Here is a 26,652-nt window from a genome sequence, read left to right as displayed (position 1 = left end):
TCTGTGAACAATTTAACAGGATGTCCCTAGCCCCAAAGCAGCAATCAAGCTGATAACCAGGACTGTGGGAATCTGACTGAGGGCTCACTCTAAAGATGTTCCCAGGCTCACTCAGGTGTGCCTCTTGATGAGGATCCCTTCTGACATGGCACCTTTCTGTATTCTACAATGAGAAGGACTGAAGGAACTACCAACATGGGCACCACTGCCATTTTTAGTAATCCAATTGAATCCAATTCTGCCTTATATTTGTTAGAGTAAGTCTGTTAGTCCTGATCACTCAAGAAGAAAAGATAAATTTATGAACAGCAGCAAGTGGCCCTCACAAGTGTCAACTGGGTGAGGATTCCAAGCACAGTTGAAGTAGATGACCAAGCTATTAGAGGTAGTAAGTTGTAGCCTCAACCGGCAGAACGACTCAATTTGATTTTCGAGTTCATGTTCTCAATCTCAGACTTACTGGGTGGTATTTACCTTTTAAGGAAGAGCTACAGCTGGGAAGTATTTCATTGTGTGAGTGTTTTTGAAAAACCCATATATAAGTCGAGTTGAACTTCACAGGTAGGACCCACATCAATGTGTGGGTGTTCTATAAGTTATATATCGTATATATGTTTTTATATATAGTATATGTTTCACATATTTATGCTGTAGGCTATACTCCAGATAAATGATGCAAACTGAGACACTCCCGTTTAGCTTTTGCTTCAGAAAATATTCAAGAGAGAATTCATGAGTACAAGTATAACCTTGAATTCATTCTAATTTATAAAAAGTCACGCTCTTTCAGGCTTTAGCACTTTACTGGTAATGAATTATTTGATGCATCCCCTACACTTGATCATGACAAACTGCAGCTTCATATTCCTGGGATGGGGCATTAGTCACAGGGGCAGGATTTGGCGAAGGTGAGGAGACTGTACTATATCTTGAAAGCTGTTGGGAGCCACTGAAGTGTTGTAAGCATGTCTGGGTGACATGATTGGATGAATATCTGATACTCTGAACTAAAGTATTTTGTCAGAAGTATCAGACGTTTTATTTCTTCTTTGCATGAAGTAGTGAATGCCTCTTTTCCACTTCTAAAAATTCACTCATGTTCATTTAATAATATTCATCTATTTCTCAAACCTCAGCGTTATTAAGATCCCAGTTTGGGGGCACCTTTACCTGTCCTTATCTGAGAAAACAATCTCTAGTTGTCAGCTGGCCTTGAGCTTTCAGGACATAGGCTGATCATCAAATCCATGGTTCGGTCCACTTGGGGAAAATGTATCAGGGAAAGTATTAGAAAATTAGTAAATGCTTAAGCAAAAATGGGCTGAATATGAATGAGTATCTGTTGTATGTTATTTACTGAACTGAGCTTGGGTATACAGGAGGAAGAGAATGGATTTGTACATTCTTAGTAACAAGATATAACTGCAGGTGTGCCTTTTAAAATTCTCTGATCAAGTATCTGTTGGGCCCTTAGTGTAGATGTGCAAGTCTGTTATGTGCTTGGATGCAATATCAAGGATGTGTGACCATGACTCTTAGATTTGTAATGCACTGTCAGACTAGTACCAATGAAGTTAGCTTGGTATGCTGTGGGGCTTGGAGAAAAGGCATGTAACTCAACAAAGAAGATGAGTGACCCCTGAGAAGATATATCTCCTGAGCTGAATATAGAAGAATGAATGAGTTAATAAAAGATATAACTCTTTCAAGCATTGGAGCACTGATTTGTAATAGCTTGGGGTAAAGCCATGGCTACAAAAGAATAGAGAGAAAGAATCGGGAGAAATAAAGCTAAGTAGGAGAAACACCTTGTAACAACTTAAACAATGTTTCCCCTGTGCTGCCTTTGTGTCTTCTCAGCCATCTATGAGCAATCCTGTGAGGTATACAGGCACCGAGGGAACACGGCTGGCTTCTTCTATGTAGACCCTGATGGCACTGGACCCCTTGGACCTCTCCAAGTGTACTGCAATATCACTGGTAAGGTCTACACTCGTCACTTGTTTCTAACCTGACTGCTTCACGGTGTGTTGTACAGGGAAGTCCCTAGCAGGAGAGATGTGTGTGACTCAACATCCGATGGACCTACTGCTAGGGTGAGCTTGGGGTAACATTTTCAACTCAGTTATTTTCAGGAGAGAAAAAGAAATAAAATCTATTAATAATGATCCTAGCACTATTTTACTTAGACCATGAACAAATTACCAAGTGTCTTCTGTAGGGCTGGGTAAACTCAAATACTAGAAGACAGAAGAAACAAATAAACAAAAATCAAAGCAGGAAAATCAGTGGGAAGCTCTAATTCAGAAAGTAGGAGAGCTTCATTTGTGTCTGGCTCTGAGAATACTAGATCTCAGTGAACCCTGCATTCTCTCTGAGCTTCAGTTGTTCATTAACAACTGAAAGAGGTATGGTGGATCCCACATCCTGAATTTGGGAGGATTAAAAGCCATTGTTTGGATTGAGGCAACTACCATTCTGGTTATCTGGTAGATGCCTAGAAAAGGAAAATGAGCTGTTTTTGTTTATCCTAGAAATCTCATTATAGCTTGTAACTTCTTCCTAAGGTGTGGGACACAGAATGAGGCAATTATCTCATGAGTTTAGAAATAGCTTCTGATCAATAATTTACTCTAAAATGCAATTCCACAGTGCTGAAATTTGGTGCAATGGGTATTTAAGCATTCAGCTATGCCACCTCTCCTACCATTTTGAGTGTCATTACTTGGTACATGCATATTTTTGTTTGTTAGTATGTTTCACGCACTGGTCTTCAGAGATGCCAGCTGCAGCACAGAAGCAAACAGGAAGGTAGTACCCTGCTAAGTCTTATTGAGCGATCCTGCCCCCAGGCTGCTCTGCAACAAGTTGTCACAATTATAAGGCTCTTGGTGAACCAGACACCATCCTGGATGCTGAGTATATACAGAGAAACACCACAGTGTCTATCTTTCTTGAGGCAAACACTGGGAACACTGCAACATAAGCCTACTTACTGGCAGAATCACAAGCCAACCATAAGAAATGATGATTAAGAGCATTTAGCAAATCACCCAACTACATACAAAAGGCCAGACTTTTATTTTGCAGAAAATGCTAGCTACCTGGAAGTGGATGTAGCTTTCAGTCCTTTCTGTAGTATTCAGTCTTGCTAATTAGACATAGTCCTAGTGTTTCTGTTCCATGGTTCTAGTAACATTAACATGTTGAACAACCTGATCAGGGACTAGGCTTCTCAATTGGAACTTAGTTATTTTTCAAAACCTAAGTAAGATTGAATATATATGTGTATATATATATATATATATATATATATATATATGTATTAAAAAGTTGAATTTAATAAATTCAATTTTCCCAAGCTTTCTAAGAAATCAAAATTCAATGGTATCTGGTCCAGGATTTACCATTATAAAGGTAAGTAATTTGGCTGTAGAATGAGGCAAAGGACATAAATGTTTACTGTGAAGTAACCAGTATGACCTGTAATAATAAAAGTGGTGTCTGTCAATGACTGTCAGTTATTGGATGCCAGCCAACTTTGGAAACAGACCCGGAAATTTACAGATGCCATAGCTTTTAGTGCTCACAACAAAACTCTGCGGCAGATTTTTAAAAAATCTTTCTCTTACATGGAAAGCAATAGAATATGAGAATTTAATAACTTGATCAAGAGAGGAGAGACCTCTTTCATGGTCATAATCCATGTTGCTGAAAAAAGAGTTGGATACTTCAGATTGTATAAGCTTTTTCTATAAATGTTTTAAAATATTTTTATAATAAAAGAAATGATGTTGATTGTGAGAAATTTGAGAAAAAAGAAAAATATAGCAGGTAAAACCCACCATCTAAAGACTACCATTGTTTTTATTTTCTTAGAATTTTTTAAATTATATTTTTATTTATTATTTTTAAGAAGACGAACAAAGGAGTTATACTTCAAAATGTCACTTTTTAGGTATGAACTTTCTTAGAATTCTTAATCATATATTTCTCTCTCTCTATATATATATACATATATAGGATTTAAATATTAATGTCCAAATGTAGATTTTCTCATGTGACATTAAAAGCACGAAACTCTCCACTAGAAGGACATAGATATGTCATGGGAATTCTTACACAATTAAACTTCTCTGAGGTTTTATGCCTGATGGTTTGTTCAAGGCTGGCTAGAAGAGTATGTGAAGATGGACTCAAAGCTTGCTGTTTTGGTGATGCATAGGCATCCTAGCCTCTAGTTGGCATCCTAGCCTCTAATTGTGTCTTGTGTCTTGAAGTGTATGGGTTGAACTTTCTTTTTAATTTAGACTATTTTGGTCATATGCAATTGCAAAGTGGTTAGATTTGTATTTTTGTTTGTTGTCTGTTCCTGGATGTGTCTTAAATTATCTACAGAAATGAAAGCAAAGCTGTGTGTAGGTTGAATTAACAAGGATCACCTTGATTTAGCAAACAGTTTTCTAACACATAAGAGTAAGGATGATCAAATAGATCTCTTACGATTTGGAAATCTTTAATTTTCCATGTATTTAAATATAAATGACTTTTGATACTTTGAAAAATGCAGTTAAGTCACAAAGAAATAGAGTAAGGGAAGAGGACAGTGAAGGAAAGAGCAGAGAACTGAACCAAGGGAGATTTTTCTGTCTTTGATTATGGTTTCTGAAAGTGTCAGGATGCTGCCTTCTTTATTCCTCTATTGCAACTAGTGTATCAGTGTGGTCCCAGGCCCATTTTCCATGATGGGTTATGTCACTCACTGAAACAACCAGCTTTGTAAGAGAACATTTTCATCACAAAGTGGCCAACTCAAGAAACCAGAGAGCAAGACTCAAGTTTGCCTTCTCAAGCATAGGCATGAGGGATTTTCAAAGAATAATTTTGGAGAAAACTCTAAAGAATAGGCAAAGACATGGTAGCTAGGAAAAGTGACCAATGTTGTAAGCATTCATGTTCTGACTTAATCACCCCTTATAGTACTATGTTAGCCATTGGTGCCCTAAGCATGCCCCCCCCCCCCCAAGCAAGCTGGAAGGGTGAAGTTCTAGTTATCCAACTGACACTTTCATGTGGACTAAGGGTTTGTTTCAACCAAGTTGCAGCTGGACAAACATGACCTGCAAGTTCCTAAGAAAACAACTCAGAGGCTGTCTGTCTTCCATTCTATTGTTTTAGCTCCCTTATCGAAGATTAGATGGCTATAGGTTTGTAGGTTCATTTCTGGGTTTTCAATTCTATTCCATTGGTCCTGAGGTCTGTTCTTATGCCAATACCAAGCTGTTTTGATTACTATGGCTTTATAGTAGAGTTTGAAATTTGGTACTGATATTCCTCCAGCAGTGTTCTTTCCGTTGAGGAGCGTTTTTGCTATTCGGGGTCTTTTATTGTTCCATATGAATTTTTGGATTGCCTCTTCTATTTCCTTGAAGAATGAGGGTGGAATTTTGATAGGTATTGCGTTGAATTTGTAGATAGCCTTGGGGAGTATTGCCATTTTCACGATGTTAATCTTTCCAATCCAGGAATGAAATTTCCCCATTTGTTAGGAAATGGAAAGGCTTGGAAAAAATTATATTAAGTGAAGTAAGCCAGGCCCAAAGAAACATAGGTCCCATGGTTTCCCTTATTTGCAATATCTAGTATAGGTATGAGTCAAGCGGAAAAAGTCAAATAATGTGATGTTAGGAAAACGAAACCTCAAATATGTATTTTAATGTTTTTGTTTCTTTCACGCATGTGTTTCTAACGCATTTATAATATTATCTCTTTGTTGCTTTGTATGTCCCTCCCCCACAGTGTAACCCCCGCTTTCACTATATTTGATGTCAGTATAACATGTGGAGGAGATGGGGACAAACAAGTCGTTTAAGGATTCAGGTGGACCTGTTGCAACAATGAGAAGTACAAAATGTCATGTCAAAACCAGCTTTACAATGTCGGGGGGGGGGGGGGGGAGGGGTGGTACGATTGGGTGGGAGGGAGGGGGGAGGCTGGGAAGGGAGGTGAAGGGTAAACAAAGGAGGAGGCTGCAATGCTTGGTAAGAAATGTATGCATTATCCTGCCCATGTAATTGTAACCCCTCTGTACAGTATGTTCTCAAATAAAATAAAATTAAATTAAAAAAAAAAAAAAAAAAAAAAAAAAAAAAAAAAAAAAAAAAGAAAACAACTCAGCTAACTTTTACTCTCTGGAGGCATACATCAGAGAACACAGAGTGTTATCTGTGATGAAGCTGGTGTGAGTCTCAAAATATTCCATAGCTACCATTTCTCTAAAATTGAGGATGCCTGAAGCCCACTGAAAGCAAGTACGGGGCTTTAGGAGGGTATTCCATTTTTCTCTTGGTTTCAATAATGTGAAGATGACAAATAGCACTGAGTGATAGAAAACCTGGGTTTTTCTACACTTTTTACCAGGCAACTTTTACTGCATGGTAAAAGGTATAGAGACCCAGTTCTGTATTATTTCTTCTTCTTCTTCTTCTTCTTCTTCTTCTTCTTCTTCTTCTTCTTCTTCTTCTTCTTCTTCTTCTTCTTCTTCTTCTTCTTCTTCTTCTTCTTCTTCTTCTTCTTCTTCTTCTTCTTCTTCTTCTTCTTCTTCTTCTTCTTCTTCTTCTTCTTCTTCTTCTTCTTCTTCTTCTTCTTCTTCTTCTTCTTCTTCTTCCTCTTCCTCTTCCTCTTCCTCTTCCTCTTCCTCTTCCTCTTCCTCTTCCTCTTCCTCTTCCTCTTCCTCTTCCTCCTCCTCCTCCTCCTCCTCCTCCTCCTCCTCCTCCTCCTCCTCCTCCTCCTCCTCCTCCTCCTCCTCCTCCTCCTCCTCCTCCTCCTCCTCCTCCTCCTTCTTCTTCCTCTTCTTCTTCCTCTTCCTCTTCCTCTTCCTCTTCCTCTTCTTCTTCCTCCTCCTCCTCCTCCTCCTCCTCCTCCTCCTCCTCCTCCTCCTCCTCCTCCTTCTTCTTCTTCCTCTTCTTCTTCCTCTTCTTCTTCCTCTTCTTCTTCCTCTTCCTCTTCCTCTTCCTCTTCTTCTTCCTCCTCCTCCTCCTCCTCCTCCTCCTCCTCCTCCTCCTCCTCCTCCTCTCTTCTTCTTCTTCTTCTTCTTCTTCATTATTATTATTATTAATTTTTGGCTGGTACTGGGGCTTGAACTCAGGGCCAGGGCAGTGCCCTTAGCCTTTTTGCCCAAGGCTGGTGCTCTACTACTTGAGCTTCAGCTCCATTTTCATCTTCGTGATCGTTAATTGGAGATATATTCTCAGGGAGTTTACTGCCCAAACTGTCTTCAAACCACAGTTCTCAGATCTCAGCCTTCCAAATAGCTAAGGTTACAGGTGTGAACTGATACACAGCTCCAGGTCTGTATTAAAATAAAGATCTGGGGCCAGGTGGTCTGTTGCAGCCCTTCCTCATTTACAATTCCCTATTTTACTGGTGGGGGTTTCTCCGAAGAAGGCTGTACATAGTTGCAAATAGTATGAGGCTAAAGCTGGACAGATTCTACTTGTGTAAGGCAGCAAATGTGGATTCATTTTGTTCCCTTCTTTGTAGGGTGCATTGAGGGAGATTAGCACCCTTCCACCATAGGCAGGGAAGTATGTCTGGTGGGGGGACACTGCACTTGTTGAAGTGTCAGTCAAAAACTGATCATTTGATACAAACTAACATGATCCCTATGTGGGAAACTAGACCAATTTATTGCAGTAATATAGGGGGCAATTCAGTTTGTTGACAAAATAGACTAATGCTAGATCTCTACATGCTTTTGACAATACTCAGAAACATGTTCTAAAAACTGCTTCACCAAATAGTTATAGGTTATTAGAGTGAGAAGCTCAGCTGGGGATGGAGGATTGAATGAAGTGCTAGCTGAAGAAAATAAAGAGTGATTTTTCACTGGAATCTGCCCATAGCCTACTTTTGATGGCATTATAAATGATATATGATCAGTTCAGCTAAACATAACATTACTCGATATAAATTTGTACACTGATGGTACTGCCCAAGGTGCTATGGTTGGAGGAGCGTGTTTGCATTAGTTTCCCAGGGCAACTGTAACATAGAACCATATACTGAGTGGGTTAAAGAAGCTAAGTTATTGTGTATCCTGCAGGTGTGACTCCCCCTTAGGTCTTTATCACTCCTGAGAGGAAGAAGTGTGTCTGTCACTGGCATCCACAGCTTCTGCATAACCACTTCCGCTTCTGAGATGACCGCATTGCCTCCAAGTGGCAATTGTGTTTGCATGTCTGTATCTTCTCTTCCTCTAAGGAAACCCCTTTGTATTGGGCTAGGTCCACCCGAATGGAGAGTGACCTCAAGCTTAATTTGATTTCATTTATAAAGAACCTTGCTCCAAATAGCTTATATTCCTAGGCACTCAAGGCCAGAAGTTCAATATACCACTTTGATGAACAAATTTCAACCTATAGCAAAATCTTCTCTGTCTCCTACACTCACACTAGTCCTGTAGATGACACAAAAATACTTAAAGTGTGTTACAAAAAGTGTAATGAGTGTTGGGAACACACAGGAGGGTGCATAAACCCATCCTGCTGTACAGTGGAAGTATGTCTGGGCAGACAGATGATATTTCTGAGACTGAGAAAAAGAACTGGACAAGAACACAATGAAGGAAGACATTTTCAAGAACAGAGAATGAATGGCAAGAAAATAATATCAGTGTCCCTGAGCCACTAAACTCAGTAGGTTAGAGCATTAAATTTCTCAAAGTGTGAATTACTAGAAAAATAGAGAGTCAAAACAACGTGAGTAGGAAAAAGCAAAAGCAGTTAAAGCTCCATAATTTGAAATCTACTGTCACAACTCAGGAGGCTGTGAAAAGAGGAATGTTCTTATTGTAGATGGTCCTCGACATATATATATATATATATATATATACACATATGTATATATACATATGTATATATATATATATATATACACACACATACATACGTATATATGTATATATAATCACGTATATCATAGTATATATATCATTATATATATCATTTTATCACTGATTCTCCTGTCTTTTTGCATTTTTTTTAATTGTAAAAATACTGTACAGAGGGGTTACAGTTACATGAGCAAGGTAATGAGTACATTTCTTATGGAGCATTGTTGTCTCCTCCTTTGTTTTTCCCATACCATCCCTTCCCTCCTACCTCCACAACTACAATCACACCACCCCCCTGCAATGAATCCCCTGTCTTGAAAGCTTTGATTGTCTAAGGATTACCTCCAATTAGAGATTATTCACAAAAGTGTGACCCAGTACAAAATTATTTAGCTATACATTACCCTAGATGTTTTCTTTGAAGGCGTTTTTATGTAATAATTGAAATCAAAGAATTCTGAAAAAGTGGACTTCCCTTCCTAATTTGGATAGTTCTTATGCAATCAACTGAAGGCTACAAAATAGGACCAACCACTGAGCTCTCGTGAACAAGAAGGAATTCTGACAGAAAATACCCTAGAACTTGAACTGCTACCCTTTCCAGAATCTCTTTTGTCAACCTAACCTGTGAATTTGTGCATACTAAACCTCCATAATATTATTACTAAGTAAACTCCCCCTCACACCTCTCCTAGTACCCTAGACTAGCTAAGGTGGGTGCTCTCTCCTGCCCTGTATGTCGATTTGCAGTATGAGATCACATTGCATTGTAATTGTAACCTGTTAAGTGTTTGTTTGGTGCCAAGAGTTGTGAGATTCCTATTTTAAAATAAATCATAGGGAGTTTCTATGGTTTGGATGTTGCTTGTTGTTGAATTAGAGGTTTGAGCCCCAATATGCTGATAGGAGAGGTAGTGGAATTTTGAAGCCATGTTGAACCCTTGAAAGAGGTCAAGGTAGTAACTCTGTAGCCTTGGCAACTTCTCACAGAAGCATTGCTATTGAAGAGCAAGAACAATGTCTCCCCAGCCTTCCTACTTTCCTGTAGCATTTCATATTCTCTCCCTCTTGCAAGGCTGTCTGTTGCCATCTGCCAGAGGCCATTGCAGAGCCTTACCATGCTGTTCAAATTTCTGAATTAAATAAATCTCTTCTCTTAATCACTGCCCAGCCCCAGGTACTGTGTTGTAATATGGAAAATAGACTAATACAAGGTGTGATGAATTCTTGGATGTTCTTTAATACATAATCTAATGAGTCCAGTGTAAATTGAACTCAGTGAAATCACTACCAAATTAAAGCCTCATTTTTCCCTTTCTCCTTACTTTCCATAATTTATCCTAGATTCAGGTCCTTCCTCATTAAGTCAATTATGTTGGTACTGTGAAGAGAGCTTCAGTATTCAATTGCAACTGGGTTCAAGACATTCTTTCTGGTAGAAGCCTGCCCTGGGCTCCCATTTCCTTTCTGCCTTTCATTGCTGCCAGGTTTCTCTAAATGCCTTCTCTCCTTCAAGTGGAAGAAAAGAGACATATTTGGAGTTACCCTAGTTCAAATTTGTGTGCTGCCACATTCTAGTCCTGTGACCTGGTACAAGTTATTTAACACTTCCTTGTCAGTAAAAGAAAGATGATCAAATGGCTGCGTTTTGAGATGTGTAAGTATCAGGGCATATATGCTGAGTTTCTACCCACAAAGGTAGGCATATGCAATGGGCACTAGTGGTCCATGCCTATATTCCCAGCTACTCAGGACACAGAAATCTGAGGATTGGGGCTTGAAGGCAGCTTGTGCATATAAAACTGGGAAACCCTTATCTCCAATTAACCAACAAAAAGACATGAGTGCAGGTGTACCTTCAAGCATAAAAACCAAATGAGAATTGAAGGCCCTGACTGAAACCCCTAATAATAACACACACACACACACACACACACACACACACACACACACACACAGAGTTGGCAGGCATGAAGCAGTTTAACCTAGTGTTATGTGATTATGATTATTACCTCATTATTTCATTCATTCCATCCTAAGATGGATAATAGCTCATCTATCCTAATTATCAAAGGTAAGACAGCAACACCCTTTCTCGATAAATAAAAAAAATCTCCTTCTAAAGGTATCATGGTATTCTAGAGGTTCTGGGAGTGTGGAGGGGACATTTTTAGAGGAAATTTTCAACTATGAATGTAACAGAATTAGAAGGGTGATGACCTCAGACAATGGAGTTTGGCATTTAATGTCACTCTAGTCATTTCCCATTGTACCCTTTCCAGTGCTGGCAGGACACCATATCAACATGCTCAAACATATTCAGTTCCCACATGCATATGGTTTTTCCTCTATTCATGTTTATACACAAAATTATTTGTCAAGGTCCACTAACAAAACACATCTCTTTCCTGTCTTGATAGATACGATGGCAATTTCATGTCGATGGACCTATAGGGCAATCATATCAGGCATTCTAAGAAATTTGTCTGGAACATTTAGGCAAATCTCTCACATAAAATTCATTTTCCCCTAGCAAGCAGCTCCTAATCCATTTTCAACCCCCCTTGCCAACCCCCTATCTTATCACCCTGGCGATTATGATGCTTCGTTTTCACTGCTGCTTTGGCAGCAGCCTCTGTTTTCATTAAAACTCATCAAAGCATGCATAATGGAGTAGGGAGAGAAGCTGCGATTGAGGTCTCTCTGATATTCCAACACATAATTGTGCAGTGTGATTGCAGGTAATAGATTATCATCTGAACTACTGACAGAAAAAAAACAAACAGAAATGTGTCCACGTGTTTAGGCCTGAAGTGTTACCCTGATTTTCTACAGTTAGCAAGGTGGTGGTGACTCACCTCAGGGCTGCGTGTAAGTCTGTCAGTGCTGTGGACTCAAGGACAGGAAGGAAGGAAGTATCCAGAAAGTGCCTGAGACATAGGATGAGTTACTTAGTTAGAAGCATTTTCTTAATGTTGTCGACTTTTTACAGTTATACAGTTGTGTGTGCCTTGTGCATTTGTAGTAAACGGTGCTGGTATGTTCTTGCTGAATTCTATTTCAAATATTTTACTTCTAAAACACACGTAAGGTAAAAAAATGCTTTTTATTTATTATTTATCTATTTACTTACCTACTTATTTATTTTTAACTTGAAAAGGCTACAAACAGGTTTTATAGTTATGTAAGTTAGGCAAAGAGTACCTTTCCTTTTGGACAATGTCATTCTTTCCCTCGATTTCTCCCAGTTTTTCTATACTATCCCACTCACAAGTAGTATAGTTAATTTTTAACATAGTGTCCAATGAATACCATTGCTACATTTGTGTATCCTTTATCACTCCATTTCAAGTGTTTTCTTGATCCTACCAATGGCTTACACAAGAACACACTGGATCCAAGTTCTCAGGTTTGTTTGTTTGTTTGTGTGGATGATGGGTAGTTTGCTCTGCAGAAGTATTGATGCCGAAATGTTGACTGTAAAATCAAGTTAAATATCTACTGGGAGCCAAGCTAGCTCAAAATGCTAGCTGTAATAATCTTTTTTCTAACAAATGCATTAACGAAGCTAGTTAGTTGGAGAAACAAGATACCAATTATAACTATCTTGACCTGAAGCGTTTATTTTATATCTAATACTTCTTACCCAAGTAAGTGAGATCTCATAGGAAAATCTTCCTTAGTTGGTTGACTGCTCTGGCCAGGCACTAATGAGCCACTAAATATAGTAATGAGTAAGATACAGTCTCCAAAGTTCCCAGATTTTATCATCTCATGCCTTGTAATAAGAAATCATTCAAGCCTTCAGATTTCCCTATGCTTTTTCATAATTCACACAAAATGCTCTTTTCAAATGCAGGTCTGGTCAAGTCTTCTTACCCCCCTCCCTTCTCTTCTGCATGAATTCCTAGCTTCTATCCATGGATTATCACTTTTAAAGGCAATGATTGTGAAGCATAGAGTTAATTAAAGCATCAATTAAAATTCTTAGAACACTGTCTAGTTATGACATCTTGTGAATTATGATACTCTCTTTATTGCAATAATTTTCTGTGGGACCATGAGCAAGACCCTTGTTCTGAGTCCCTTACTTTCTCTGTTTAATAGAGAACAATGAAGACAGCTTTGGTCAGGGAGTCAATTAGATGAGTTAACACAGAAACAATGTAGAGAGACTGTTAGAGAACAGATGAGACAGAAAGCCAAGGCCTTCTTCCTTATGATCTTCCCCTTCCCTTAGACACATACCCAATGTCTTTATGGGCAGTAGGCTCAGCTCACACTAGAAAACAGCTCAAAAGTTGTGGTCCACTGGTCACATAATCATTTTCTGCTGGCGACTCACTCATGGATGATGTATGTGCTGTGGCTCACTAGCAGTGTAATCAGTTAGAATAATACTTGTATGGTTGCTTCTATTTCAGAGGGACACTCTGTTAATCTGAAGATTAGTAAGACAACAGTTTAGAAAAAGGAAGCTTTTTAAAATGTCTCTCTCCCCCTGTTTAATGTAGTATGTTTTCAACCAAAACATCATAACCACACAGGACAGTCTCTTACCTGAACCTCAGGAGCCGATCTGCATATATGGAAGGCCTGAACTTTAAAGGGGTCTCTCTGGACTAGCAACAGATGGCATAATCTCCTGCTACATTGGGTCATTCAATAAAACTACTAAGACATAAATCTGTAGCATTACCTTAAAATTAAAACGTTGTCACCTTTGAATTGCCAAGAATTTTACCAAGTACTTAGAGAAACTATATTTTCTTTCTTTTCTTTTAATCTTATTGTCAAACTGATGTACAGAGGGGCTACAGTTACATAAGTAAGGTAGTGATTACATTTCTTGTCTAATTTGTTACTCACCCCCCCTCATTTTTCTCCCTCTTTCCCTCACCGATGCCCCCCCCCAGCAAGTTGTACAGGTCATTTCCAACATGTTTTCTTATGAGTATAGCTGTTGCATAGGTTCCCGCTTTGTCCTTTGTCCCATCATTTTATGTTTCCCTTTCCCTTTCCTAGTTCAGGTAAAAGTATGTACAATACCCAGAGTACAAAAATTGAATACAGTGAAAACAGGGGATTATATTTACCAAAGCTGGTTGAATTCCAACCATAGGGATGAAGATGAATGAGATCAGGAATCTCTGATAATATTGTTTTCATTAATTTGCCTCAGGATTCTTTCATGCATCTCCCCTTTATTAACTCGTAATTCCTTAAATTCTTTAATATCTCATTTATTTATCCACTTGTTGATTCTCTTTGTGTTTACTTCTTATTTATGTGTTCTGTTATTTATGCATCATTCAAGAAGCCAATTATTGAGTTGGTCATTCAGAAATAACATCGTGGGAAGTGGCGCTGTGGCTCAAGCAGTAGAGCACTCGCCTTGAGCTGAAGAGCACAGGGACAGAGCCCAGGCCCAGAGTTCAAGTCCCATGACCAACAAAAAAAGAAAAAAGAAGTAAAATTATGTAAATAAACTTTGAAAATTGACAGAATTGGGCACTATGGTCCCAAAATCAATTTATCTATTGCTGTTCTCAAGGAGTTCACACATCAGCAGGGACAAAGCCTTTGTAATTGTGTATTTTAAACATGGTGGAAATCAGAGTAGGAACCAATGGATGGGGACTGAATGAAGGTAGATGAGGACTGAGGATGGAGGTCAGAAAGGATATCCTCTCAAATGCTGTCCTCTTTGTTGAGTTTTTCTCCTAGGTGACATTTATTGCACAGTGGCTGGCTTGAGGTACTATGCTAGGCACTTCACTCTGATGATAGTATTCCATTTCCCTAGCAACCTGGTTAAAGAGCTACATTTAACCACTTAATGGGGGGAAAAAACATAGAAATCTCAGGAGATTTTTGAAGAGTTGAGGCTAAGAGTGACTTTAACTCTCAAGGCTGGAGACAAAGAGCTTCTATGGCAGGGAAATCCTCAAAATGGAATCTCCTTCTGCCCTGTGTTGCCCAGTTCCTCAGTCACCTCTGTAGCTGTTGCCATAAAGAAAAGTCCCTTTAGCAAGTAACCCTGGAAAAATGAGATCTAAGGCCTACCTTCTTCCCTACAGTCACTATTCCTCCTTTAGAAAATGGGCATAATCATGCCCAAACTCCAAAATTTTCTGTGTTAGAGGAAAGACTTAAAGCAGAGGTCCTCAAAATTTAGTCATCTGAAATGTGAACTGGGGCAAATGCCTAAAATCCTCATTTAAGGCTTAGTCCATAAAGTGTTTATTCAGTTGGTATCCATCAGTAATCAGAAAGATAACATTAACAAACACTGGATTATACCAGGCCCTGTGACCTATCAATAAGTCTATCTGCACAGCGCTAACTCTTAATGCATCCCTTGCACATTCATTCCCTCTCTAATGGGACTTAGCTAATGTCTAAAGAAGCTGCTTCACTTAAACTCCCAGCACAGAGCTATCCTGACTGCTTCCTGCTAGAACCTCATAGCACCTTTTATGGCAGTTATTTGGTGGGCTCCTTGTTCAAAGGATCAGGAAATCACGACAGCCAACAAAGATTAATTGAGGTGCTGAAATGTGCCCTGTAAAATATAGGCCTCCATGAATAGAGATCTCATACAGTTGTCTCATATATACAATAAAGTCATTCAGCTCTTAAAACAATTTCATCCAAGCCATACTATTTAACTCATACAATTATCTTGCAGATACTTGATAGACATGGAATCCTGGCCAAATTACTTAACTTCTATAAGGTTCAATTTCCTCATCTAGATAATAGAAGTGATCATTTATGCTTACCTCAATGAGTTGAGTGCAGATTTAGTAACATTAAATAAGTGAATGAATCAGATACACTTAGTTCAATATGTAGCATTCTCTAAGAGCTTCTAAAGTAGAAATGATCAGTCACCAGTACTATTATCTTAGAAACATCTAGATGGAAAAGAACTTTAGAGATAGGATTGGTTATGAAAGACTTCACAGAAGGTATTAGGATTGTACTTTACCTTGAAAGACAGGTGTCCTTGGGTCAGGCAAAGAGGAAGAATCAGCCAGTTGGGCTCTGCAGAATTATGAAGGCAGACCTGTAATAAGAAGATACTCAAGAGCCCTCTGCTCTGAGGACTCACATTGAACACTCAACCTGAGTGTTCTAATACAGTGATATAGTATGGCTGAAAGAACTTTTGTTTCTGTTCAGAAAAGAGAATTAATTATTGGGAATTGAATGGGTTTTCCAGAAAACTTGTTTGTTCTTGCTTAATTTTTCTCTGAATGCTGGATTCTATGGAGAGATAATGAATCAAAGTCAGTTTAAGTATTCCAATAAAATCAAAGAGAAGTGTTGTACAGGCAGTCTGTGACCTTGTGTTCTGTGCAATGGAGAAACAGAGGCACCTTTCCCTAGGAGCATTTTTTATGTTGCTCCTCCTTATAGAACTGTCGTAGTATGTTTTCTGTTGGTGGAACAAGAAACCTGAGCTTTGTTATTGAGTAAGGAAAAGAGGTTGATTTCATGCTTACAGTTTGGGACGTTGAGAGTCTAAAATGTGCTGGTCCCATTTAGTTGGATTATATGAATAGCTTTCTGTCCTCTACATGACAGTCGGTACCTCAAGGTGAGAGAATGTACAGGAGCTATCATAAGGTATGAAAATGAGTCAAGGAAAGGAAACTTGCTTATAACTCCGCCTCCTGATAGTCAATCCAGTCCTGTAAGAGGGATAACTCACTTTCATAGCATTAATACCTCTTAAAACCCTACTCATACTTACCAAATTCCCCACCCCTTGAAGGTTGCACTGTCAATGCTGTCTTACAGCAGATCTCAACCTTTGGCACATGAAACTTACCATGGAACCATGACTCAGGATTACCAACTGGCTCTGTATTCCTGGTGCACAAGGCATCCGCTCATGATCCATTTGTATCCATTGGCAAAGGAAAGCTGGTAGGAAGCATCAGCCAGTTGCTGGTCATGTTATAAATTCCACAAGTGTTTCCTGTGTTCTGTGATCATTCCACACAGCCCTCACCACCCTGAGACCTTGCATTTACTTCTGCTCCCAAAATATTTCTCCTTTTTTGTACGTTTTTTTATAGTAAAAATGATGTACAGAGGGTTACAGTTACATGAGCAAGGTAATGAGTACATTTCCTATTGAACATTGTTGCCTCATCCTTTGCTACACCAAATATTCATAGATGATTCCTGTTGTTACCTGAAAGTCAATGTAATGAACGAACTCCATCCTTGTGTCCATTAAAAGAAAAATTCAAGCAAAACATGAAACATTATGAAGATAATACATAAGTTTACTATGAAAAAGTGCAGCAGATGTCAGAGGAGATGGTGCTTCTCTTTACCTCAGCAATGTTTGAGGTATAGATATGAGTGTTTTGCTTAAATAGAGGAATAATTAGTGACAGGGGACAAAGTTATGCAGAGTTCAATAATCTAAGTTATAAGTGAGTTTAGCTGACCATTATGTTAATTCTGGTTTTCCTGGGTTCAAGAGAAATTGCTATTATTTTCATCACTTGGGAAGACCAGTTTGGTTGTGAAGAGGTGGTCCCTCATTCTCCAATCATTATTGATAGTTATTCCCTTTGGAGATGATCTGTCCTATAAGATTCTACTGTTTCTTAGTTCCTTAGTCCCAGTCCCTTTCATAAAAATTTCATCATTTAACCTGTGTGTTTTGAAACCAGAAGTGATAGTAAGGAACTGATGAGACAAAAAATGGCCTTCCTCCTAATTTTACTAAATTGGTGTCAGCAGAAGCAGTTTAAGTACCTATTACAAATACACTTTCAATACATTTCATGTTGAAAATAAATGAGCTAGCTGTGAAGTGAATTGTTGGATAAGATAGTTTTTGCTTTTTAACAAACACTTGGCCAGTTAGCCCTTAGCCATGTGCATGTGCATGTAAGTGTGTGTGTTGGTGCTGGTATAAAAGCAAATGGATACGAACTTGTTAGCCCACAGCTGAATCATTCATTCATTCTATGTTAAAATGCTGTGGCAAGCTTTGGCTTCCTGTCCTCAGTGATTGAATCTTACATATGCAAACCTACAGAGATGTTGTTAAGAATAGAAAAAACCTTGTTAGACAGATTTGGCCATGACAAAATATCTGACATAATTTCTTTTTTTTTTTTTTGGTCGGTCGTGGGGCTTGAATTCTGGGCTTGGGCGCTATCTCTCAGCTCTTCAGCTCAAGGCAAGTGGTCTGTTGCTTGAGCCACAGCGCCACTTCTGGTTTTCTAGTGGTTTATTTGAGATGAGTCTCACAGACTTTTCTGCCAGGGCTGGCTTTGAACCATGATCCTCAGCCTCCTGAGTAGCTAGGATTATAGGCGTGAGCCACTGGTGCCAGGCTTGACATAAAATTTTTAAGAAAGGAAGATTTACTGAAGCTCAGGGTTTCAAGGGAGGGAGGGGGGACATCCTAAGTCCTGGCTTCTGTGGTTTTGGGTCCCCATAAGGCAGAACTTCATGGTGGCAGCAGGTGGCAGAGGTTGCTCACCTCATTGTCAAAGCATAGGAAAAGCACATCTGTGCTCACTGGCTGTTTTCTTTTACCCTTATTGGTTTTCTATCTGGGCCTATGGACTGGTGTAACTCACATTCAAGGAAGCTCTTCTTTTCTTTTAAATATTCTCACATCCAGAGGCTTTCTTTACTAATCTGTAGGTGCTTATTGATACTATCTAATGGACAATCAAGATTAATCATTGTATAGCCATTATATAAATTCTCCAAATATTAAAAATGGCCACATTTGCATTTCTAGGGAATGCTCATCTTTCTTTCTCCTAACTTTTCATACAAAATTATTTTTGAAATATTATTTTACTATTTTAAGTAGTTGTGCAAAGGAGTTATCATGCACCAAAGCAGTTTATAAATACAGTGCATCTTGATCAACATTCTCATCCAACCCCCACCCCACATCTTCCTTCACGAAATGATTTTTTCCAAGCCATTTGAATCTAAATTGGAGACAAACTAACTATTTAAGCCCAGAAATTCCTAAGAATATATTCTGTATAACTAGACTATCAATCAAGTATAGAAAAATGAATATTAATTAAATTAATATTTTCCAATATATACATTGTAAAAAACATGCCATTTTTAGTAGTGTTTATATTTCTAAGTGCTCTATATAGTTGTTTTTTTTTTTTTTTTGTCGGTCGTGGGTCTTGAACTCTGGGCCTGGGCGTTGTCCTTCAGCTCTTCAGCTCAAGGATAGTGCTCTACCACTGGAGCCACAGCGCCACTCCTGGCTTTTTCTGTTTATGTGGTGCTGAAGAATTGAACCCAGGGCCTCGTGCATGAGAGGCAAGCACTCTTCCACTGAGCCACACAGACCTTACTATGTTATGTAACTCAGATGACCTTAAACCTGAGAGCTTTCTGCTTCTGCTTCCAGAGTTCTAGCATTACAAGCACACACCAACAAACTCAACCCTTTTAATTTTTATACAAGAGTCCCACAATAGCCACTCTTCAGATTTGATTGTTATGGCCCATTACTTGCTTTTACTCTAGTAATCGCTTTCCCCGACTCCTTCTTTTGTTCTTTGCTTAGTTTATTTTCTTTTTGGAATAGTTGTATGAAAGTTAGTTGTTATTGTGGAATCAAAAACACAAGAGAAAAACTTAAGGGAAGGAACACTTTATTTTAGTTTTCAATGTGAGAGGTTTCACTCCATCATGATGGAACAGGCTGCTCAGAGCAGAGTAATTCACACATTTGCAACCAGAAATAAGATATAAAGAGGGAGTTTTTCTCTTCTAGATCTGGGCCCATAGCCTATGGGATGGAGTTTTTCTCTTCTAGATCTGGGCCCATAGCCTATGGGATGGACAGTTCTTGTAAGGATTGCCAAAAGGAGACCACTAAGGTTCAGGCAGAAGAGAGTGTCTTGGGAAAACCAATCTACCAGCCTGTACCAGGTGTAGGTGTGCTGTACCAGGTGTGTAGGTATGCTGGGTCACGCTTGAGGATGTGGTGTAGAGAGAGTAGCAGTAGCTTGCAGCAGCCTGAGGTGATGATAGAGAGATTATGTAGGGAAGGGCAAGGAGGAGATGTGGCCACAGCAGATGGGAAATTACCTCAGAACCTGGGGTCCTTTTACTGACTCTCAGTCAGCTGATTTAACAGTCTGGTGATTAACCGTTACATGTGATTACAGGGCAGGGGATTTCTGTTTAGGCTATGTGGTATCCTTCACCAAGAGGAGGAGCGAGGGAAGGGCTGTTCTCCTGGGCAAGCCTAACACTTGTCACATTCCGAGTAGCTATTCCCCCCACTTAGATAATCTAGTCTACATCCATCACAGCACGTGCAGAGGTCTGCTTTACTAATCTGGGCTCTTCTCTCCAGCCAAGGAATTTGACAAGATGAACTATTATGGTTGGTTTTCAGATCCTAGATCTTTTTGAAGATCATTTTTGAAGTTCCCTATTGCGGATTTTTTTTTTCAGGTTAGTTGCACACTGTTAGACCACTCTGATAAGAGAGAACCTCTATGTAATTCACGTGTTCACTTCAGTGCCTCTTGTCTGTGTCATCACTGGGCATTCCCAAGTCCAGCAAATACCTGAAAAATCTGTCAGATCTCTGCATTGTGGAAGTGTTTTTGTCACAGTCAGCTGTCTTTGGTGGCTCCTATTTTTTTACAGAATTTTCTAACGATCTGTGTGTTACTAGTCATGGCTCATAGTTATTGCATTGAAATTTGTAACAATGTTGACTTTACAGTGTTCTTGATATGTAGCCCAGGCCAGCCTTGAATTCAGGATCTTCCATCTTCAGCTGTCTGGGTGCTGGGATTGCATTTGTGCATCTGCTCAATGGACTTAAATACTACTTTTCTAATTGTGTAATTTCTTCTACACTTCTGTCACCATATACTTCCCAACAGAAGACCTTTTCTTACTTTTCTTACCTTTCCTTATTATTTGCTGTCACCATAGATTTAAAAAATATTTTAAAATATTACTCTTATCACCTCCATTATTAATTTGATGCTGGAATGTTTCCATATCTACTTAATCATGCTTATTTAACCCAGCTTCTATGTCTTTTTTTAAAAAACCCTCTTGCAATATCTTCTTAACACAGATATCTCAGATTATCTTGAAATTTTGCTGCCCTACACACAGGTTCACTTGCTTTCCTGAAATCTATTTTCTTTAATAGGGAGTGGTATTTGGAAATTCAAATTCAGGAAACCTTTTGCTTTTCTAGTGTCCTCAATCTATTCTTGACTATCTCTATTCATTTTTTCTCTATTATTCTTTATTTTTACATTTTAAAAAACTTTTAATAAGTTTGTTTTATTGTGAAAATACCGTACAGAGGAGTTACAATTACATGAGCAAGGTAATGAGTATATTTCTTATCAATGTTTGATAAGATGCCCTCCCATCTCCACAGCTACACTCCATCCCCCCACCAATCCCCCCCCCCCAATGCCAAAGTTGTAAAGTTTGTTTTTCGACATAGGTCTTGTATATCTCATTGTTGCAATGGGTCAACCTGTATCCCTATTTAAACAATTTGTTTTTTTCCCCTTCCCTCCCCAAATTATACCAACATCAAATTCAGTGAAAACAGGGGTTACACCATGGGGAAGGGACATACAAAGCAACAAAACAATCACCTTATAAATACTAGGAACAATAGCAAGAAAAAAAAGAAACAATAGCAAGAAAGAAAAAACCACTTGTGTCCTTTTCTTGGGGTTCATGTCACCTAACATCATCATATCTGACCTTTTCCCTATTATTCTAACAAAACATGTAGCACACTTGTTTGAACTTAAATCAAAATCCCTGTAGATCAGCTTAGAGATGACATGTGTAAATATATTTGGATGACTACATTGTATTTCCCTTTGTCAATTAACTACACTTTATTCAGTCAGACACCGATTGATTGGCATTAATTTTTTTCTGTATGTTGTTGTTTGCCATAGATAACATTGGCTGCTTGGCAGAATTTCACGAACCTATTTAAACATCTTTTCCTACCGTGTAACATGCTCCTGATAGTTTTATGAACTGCTATGGAAGTCAGTTGAAATTCTAATAATCTGTTGAACATTCAGTTGGCTATAAATGAGCACCTACTGTGGTCCAGATGTTAGGTAAACATCTGTATTTGTAGCAAGTGATTTTTGGCAGAGAGGACTGAGTAAAGAGGTGTTTATCATAGATTGTGAATGAGGACAGTAAAGCAGCGGGTGGAGTTAGGAAAACCTGCCCACCTGGTATGAGCCCCTGGCAATGTCATTTATGTTGTGTTGGGCTCAGGAGCAGAGATGTCTGCTGCTGCAGGGCAAATAATTCCCCTCAACCCTTTGAGTTTTCTTTTGATCAGTTTTCCCCAGGACAAAATATAAGATCTGGGAGAAGAGAATAAGTAGATAGCCTCACACTTAGAAATGGCCTGCCTTCTTTTCTGGCCTGGAAAAATATGGCACACCTAGCTCCCTCTTTATTGGATTAAGGCAAGCACTTTGCATTCAGTCCAATATCAAGAGAGCCTCTGGCTTAACTACCAACTACTTTAGGTCTATAAGCAAAAGAGATAGGAGCTGCTACTATTTATGATGTACTTGTTTCCGAGTTCACAGGGTAGAACTCCTAGAGTTCATCACCTTTAACCCATATGATAAAGGATAATAAAGGGCTAATTTCTTGTCTGCATCTGGAGAAATCAGAAGTTATAGAAAGTTGAGGCACAGGGCTTCCTTCCATCAGCCAGTAAAAGTGGCATATCTGGGAACTGGGGTTAGATATGTGTACATTCCCTCGTTTCATCTGAAAAGCACTAAAATAAAACCTGCCACAAAGATTTTCCTAAAGATATCAGGAAAACTTCTAACAACTAGGTATCAGTGGCTCATCCCCATAATCACAGCTAATCAGGAGGCTGAGATCTAAGGATCAACTGGAGCAGGTAAGGCTCGTACCTTCAACACCAAAAATCCAGAGGTGTGGCTCAAATAATAGAGCACCAATCTTGAGTGGAATAGTTCAAGTCCTGAGTTCAAGTCCTAGTGCCATTGATAGCAATCTCTGTCCTCCCACCCCCAGCTTCAGTCTTAGACTTTTGTTTTCTGGTTCAGTATCTACAGACATCCAACCCAACAGCAGAGACTGGCTGGCTCACCTCCTCAAAGCCTGTCTCAGCCAGCCTCACATTTGCATCCCCATATATAGTATTGGCTTTCTCCCACCAGCCTTAAACTTACTGAGTGTAAGACCCGTAGTGTGTTATGCTGTCCCATTCCAGTTCTGCCACTCTGACCAGTTCTAGCATCTAACTTTATTTTTTTTTAATGTGGTATATATACACAATTGAATTCTATGCCTCCATCAGAAAGAATGATATTGCCCCAGTTGTTAGGAAATGGAAAGGCTTGGAAAAAATTATATTAAGTGAAGTAAGCCAGGCCCAAAGAAACATAGGTCCCATGGTTTCCCTTATTTGCAATAACTAGTATATGTCTGAGACAAGCACAAATGGTCAGATAAGTTGATGTTAAGCAAAATGAACCCCAAGTTAAGGACTCATATGGTTTTTCTTTCTTGCTATTGTTTCTAACATATTTATAAGATGATTTCTTTGTTGCTTTGTATGTCCCTCCCCCACGGTATAACCCCTGTTCTCACTGTATTTGATGTTGGCATATGTGGAGGGGAAGGGAAAAAACAAATTGTTTAAATAGTGATACAGGTGGACCTATCGCAACAATGCGATGTACAAGTCATTATGTTGAAAAACAAACTTTACAACTGAGGGTATGGTGTGAGGAGGGTGGGACATGGGAAAGGATGGGAAAGGGAAACAAAGGAGGAGGCAACAATGTTTGATAAAAATGTACTTATTACCTTGCTCATGTAATTGTAACCCCTCTGTACAGTATTTTCACAATTAAAAAAAGGAAACCTAGAATAAAGTAGTGAGCAGCTAAGGTTGGATAGAAATATCATAAAACAGATACCGTAAAACAGATTTCCCAGAGCTCTTTGATCATGCCATCTAGTTTAAAGCAAGAGGAGGGAGGGGTCAGGGGAAGAAAAACAACCCCTTCTTCCCAATGGTACCTAAGACATAAAGGCTTGCACAAAGTTGGAGGATAAATCACAGTAAAGTATGTTTTCTGGAAGTTGTAAAATGTGGTGACTCGGGCAGTGGAAGTGCACTAATGTATGGGCAGCCAGGACCTGCTCTGGGGTTTAGGTTGCTGCTCAGTCACTGCATACAAAAGCCTTGAGCCTGAAATGTGTGGGCCTGCAAACAAAAAAGCAGTTGTGCAGGACGCCCGTGGCCCAGGACAGTAATCCTAGATACTCAGGAGGCTGAGATCTAAGCATAGTCGTTGGAAGCCAGCCCAGGGAACAAAGTCCATGAGACTCTTATGTCCAGTTAACCACCCCCCCCCCCCAAACCAGAAGTGGCCAAGTGGCTGAAGTGGTAGAGTGCTCTTCAGCTCAAGGACCCAGCTCAGGCCCAGAGTTCAAGCCTCACTACAGAGTCCCTCCCCCACCCCCACCCCAGCAAAACAAATCAAAACAAAAGAACAGTTGTGTCTGTTGTGGTTGTTATCTGGGCAGGGATAGATTCTTGCCTAGGAGGCAGGGCTGCTCCTCTAGGGTGATTTACAACTCCCTGGGAATTGTAAGGTTTATAAAGGAATTGCACATGGCTTTCACCACTTGTCTCCTTTCCTTTCTGCCCCACTCAGATTCCTTTACATTTCTAACAACAAAATGACCTCTCCAGATCCTCCTTGAAGAATTGCTTCCCCAACATGATTTATGATAGGTCTTTGTTTACTTGGAGCCTGGCACCATACCAAGCATTAGGAAGGGAAGCACATGTACCTGCAACAGAACCATATGCTGCTCAAACCCATGCTCACAGCTACACTGCAAGGTGGATTGTGTCCAGTTCACAGACACGAAGACTGAGGCATGGGGAGATGGTCTATCTGTGCCCAGCATTCTGGAATGGGAGCGCAACTGGCATTGGAAGCCAGGTCTGGGGTTGGCAAACTGTGCTTTATCACATCTGCATTTGCAAACTCTGGAGGCCCTCTCCAAGTTCATATTGACTTAGCAGTCATTGCCTGTGATCGAAATGGGGAGACAAGGTATAAACATATGAAAAATTAAACAACTTTCAATGCAGAACGACAAGAGATATAACAAGACTTTATAAGGGTAGATGGCAGATGACAGATACACAGAGCACTTTGAGGATTATTTAAACTGTCTTTACCCTTGGCACAGAAAATTCACTTTGTCAACATTGATAACTGCACAAGAAGTGACCCCCGGGACCTTAATATAGACTTGTTTTATTACAATAGGAGTATAAGTGAATTGGCACACTGTTAAAAGGAATATAAGTAGCTCCCCGCAGTGATTTCAGTTCAATTAAGCCAGGTATTGACAATCTGTAGACTTTCCTCCCTTCCTAGCATTGTGATAGAAAAATTGCAGGTATTTTTTTTTTTCTGGCTCTGCAAAGAGATAGATATGTGTGCAGAATCTAGTATGATTAATCAGAGTTATTTCTTTTCTCTCTCTCCTTTTTTCAATGCTCCTTTTGTTTGTTCTTTCTTCTTGATGATCCCCATGGCAACAGATAGGAACAGTGTACAGCATCTATAATTACTATTATTAATAATAATGATCACAATAATAATACCAATAAAATATAATAGGAGAAACAAACTCTGAAAGAAAATCAAGTTGTGGGTTTTTATGTAAACAGTTTATGATTTCTGAAATGGGAGCCGGAGGAACTGGGTATGTCACACAGAGATCCAGGAAGGGGGAGGTAGGAGAGGGAGAGTTCCTGGAGCAATGACCTGGGAAGATTTCATCTCAGAGATGATAATATTGAATGCTCTTGAATGTCACACCATGACTACTCTAGCATCTCTTTGAGCATTTTTTATGTTCCTTTTGCTATTTTTGTTGTTAGTGTGTGCATTTTGGTCTTACAACTTAAGACAGTTAAAAGAATTGAGACCCTCACAAACTACATACATAAAAGCTGCTTTGGAACTGCATATACAAATGACCTTGATGACGTGAGCTCATGAGACAGGGATGTTCCCTAAATGGGAAGGTGCTTGGTGCAAGCCTGGCTTCTGCTACCTCATGGATGAGTCACTTCCTCATCACTCTGCACTTGAGGAAAACAATGCAGTGTCTGCCAAGCAGGCTTTGCTAGTACTCCACTGCCCCAGACTTGTCCTCACAGGACTCTGGGAAGCCTCTCTTATTTGTAATCTTCAGGGTGCTTACCACAAGCTAAGACATTTAACATTATTATGATTATGCACATACCTTTCTCTTCCCAAATGATGGCAAGCTTTGAGAAGTGTTAGGCACTACGTGTTCATCATGTGTGTCTTCTGCATGTACAGTAACTAGGCACACACTGATTGCAAGAATGAATGCAGGGGCTGGGAAGGTGGCTCAGTGGTAGAGTGCTTGCCTTGCATGCATGAGGCCCTGGGTTCGATTCTTCAGCACCACATAAGCAAAAAGAAAAAAGCCGGAAGTGGCGCTGTGGCTCAAGTGGTAGAGCGCTAGCCTTTAGCTGAAGAGCTGAGGGACAGTGCCCAGGTTCAGGCCCCACGACCGGACCCCCCAAAAAACAAAAAAGAATGAATGCAGTATACCATATACCTAAAAGATCCCAAAGCTTTATTGAGAGAATAAATCAA

General features: G+C 39.4%; 1 protein-coding gene across 3 annotated transcripts in view; it reads left to right on the top strand.

Annotated features, from left to right (window-relative positions):
* The window catches only part of Cntnap5 (contactin associated protein family member 5), a 907,059-nt gene that overhangs the window by 593,723 nt on the left and 286,684 nt on the right, over positions 1-26,652 (top strand). For all 3 annotated transcript variants that reach the window (XM_042685183.1, XM_042685182.1, XM_042685181.1), the window contains exon 12: positions 1,861-1,980. In XM_042685183.1, coding sequence (XP_042541117.1) covers positions 1,861-1,980 — 120 coding nt within the window. The remainder of the gene's footprint in view (positions 1-1,860; positions 1,981-26,652) is intronic.

The sequence above is a fragment of the Dipodomys spectabilis genome, unplaced genomic scaffold, assembly GCF_019054845.1.
Source record: "Dipodomys spectabilis isolate Male_0828 unplaced genomic scaffold, ASM1905484v1 ptg000094l, whole genome shotgun sequence".
Lineage (NCBI taxonomy): Eukaryota > Metazoa > Chordata > Mammalia > Rodentia > Heteromyidae > Dipodomys > Dipodomys spectabilis.
The sequence above is the reverse complement of the archived record's forward strand: the minus strand, read 5'-3'. Positions and strand labels throughout refer to the sequence as shown.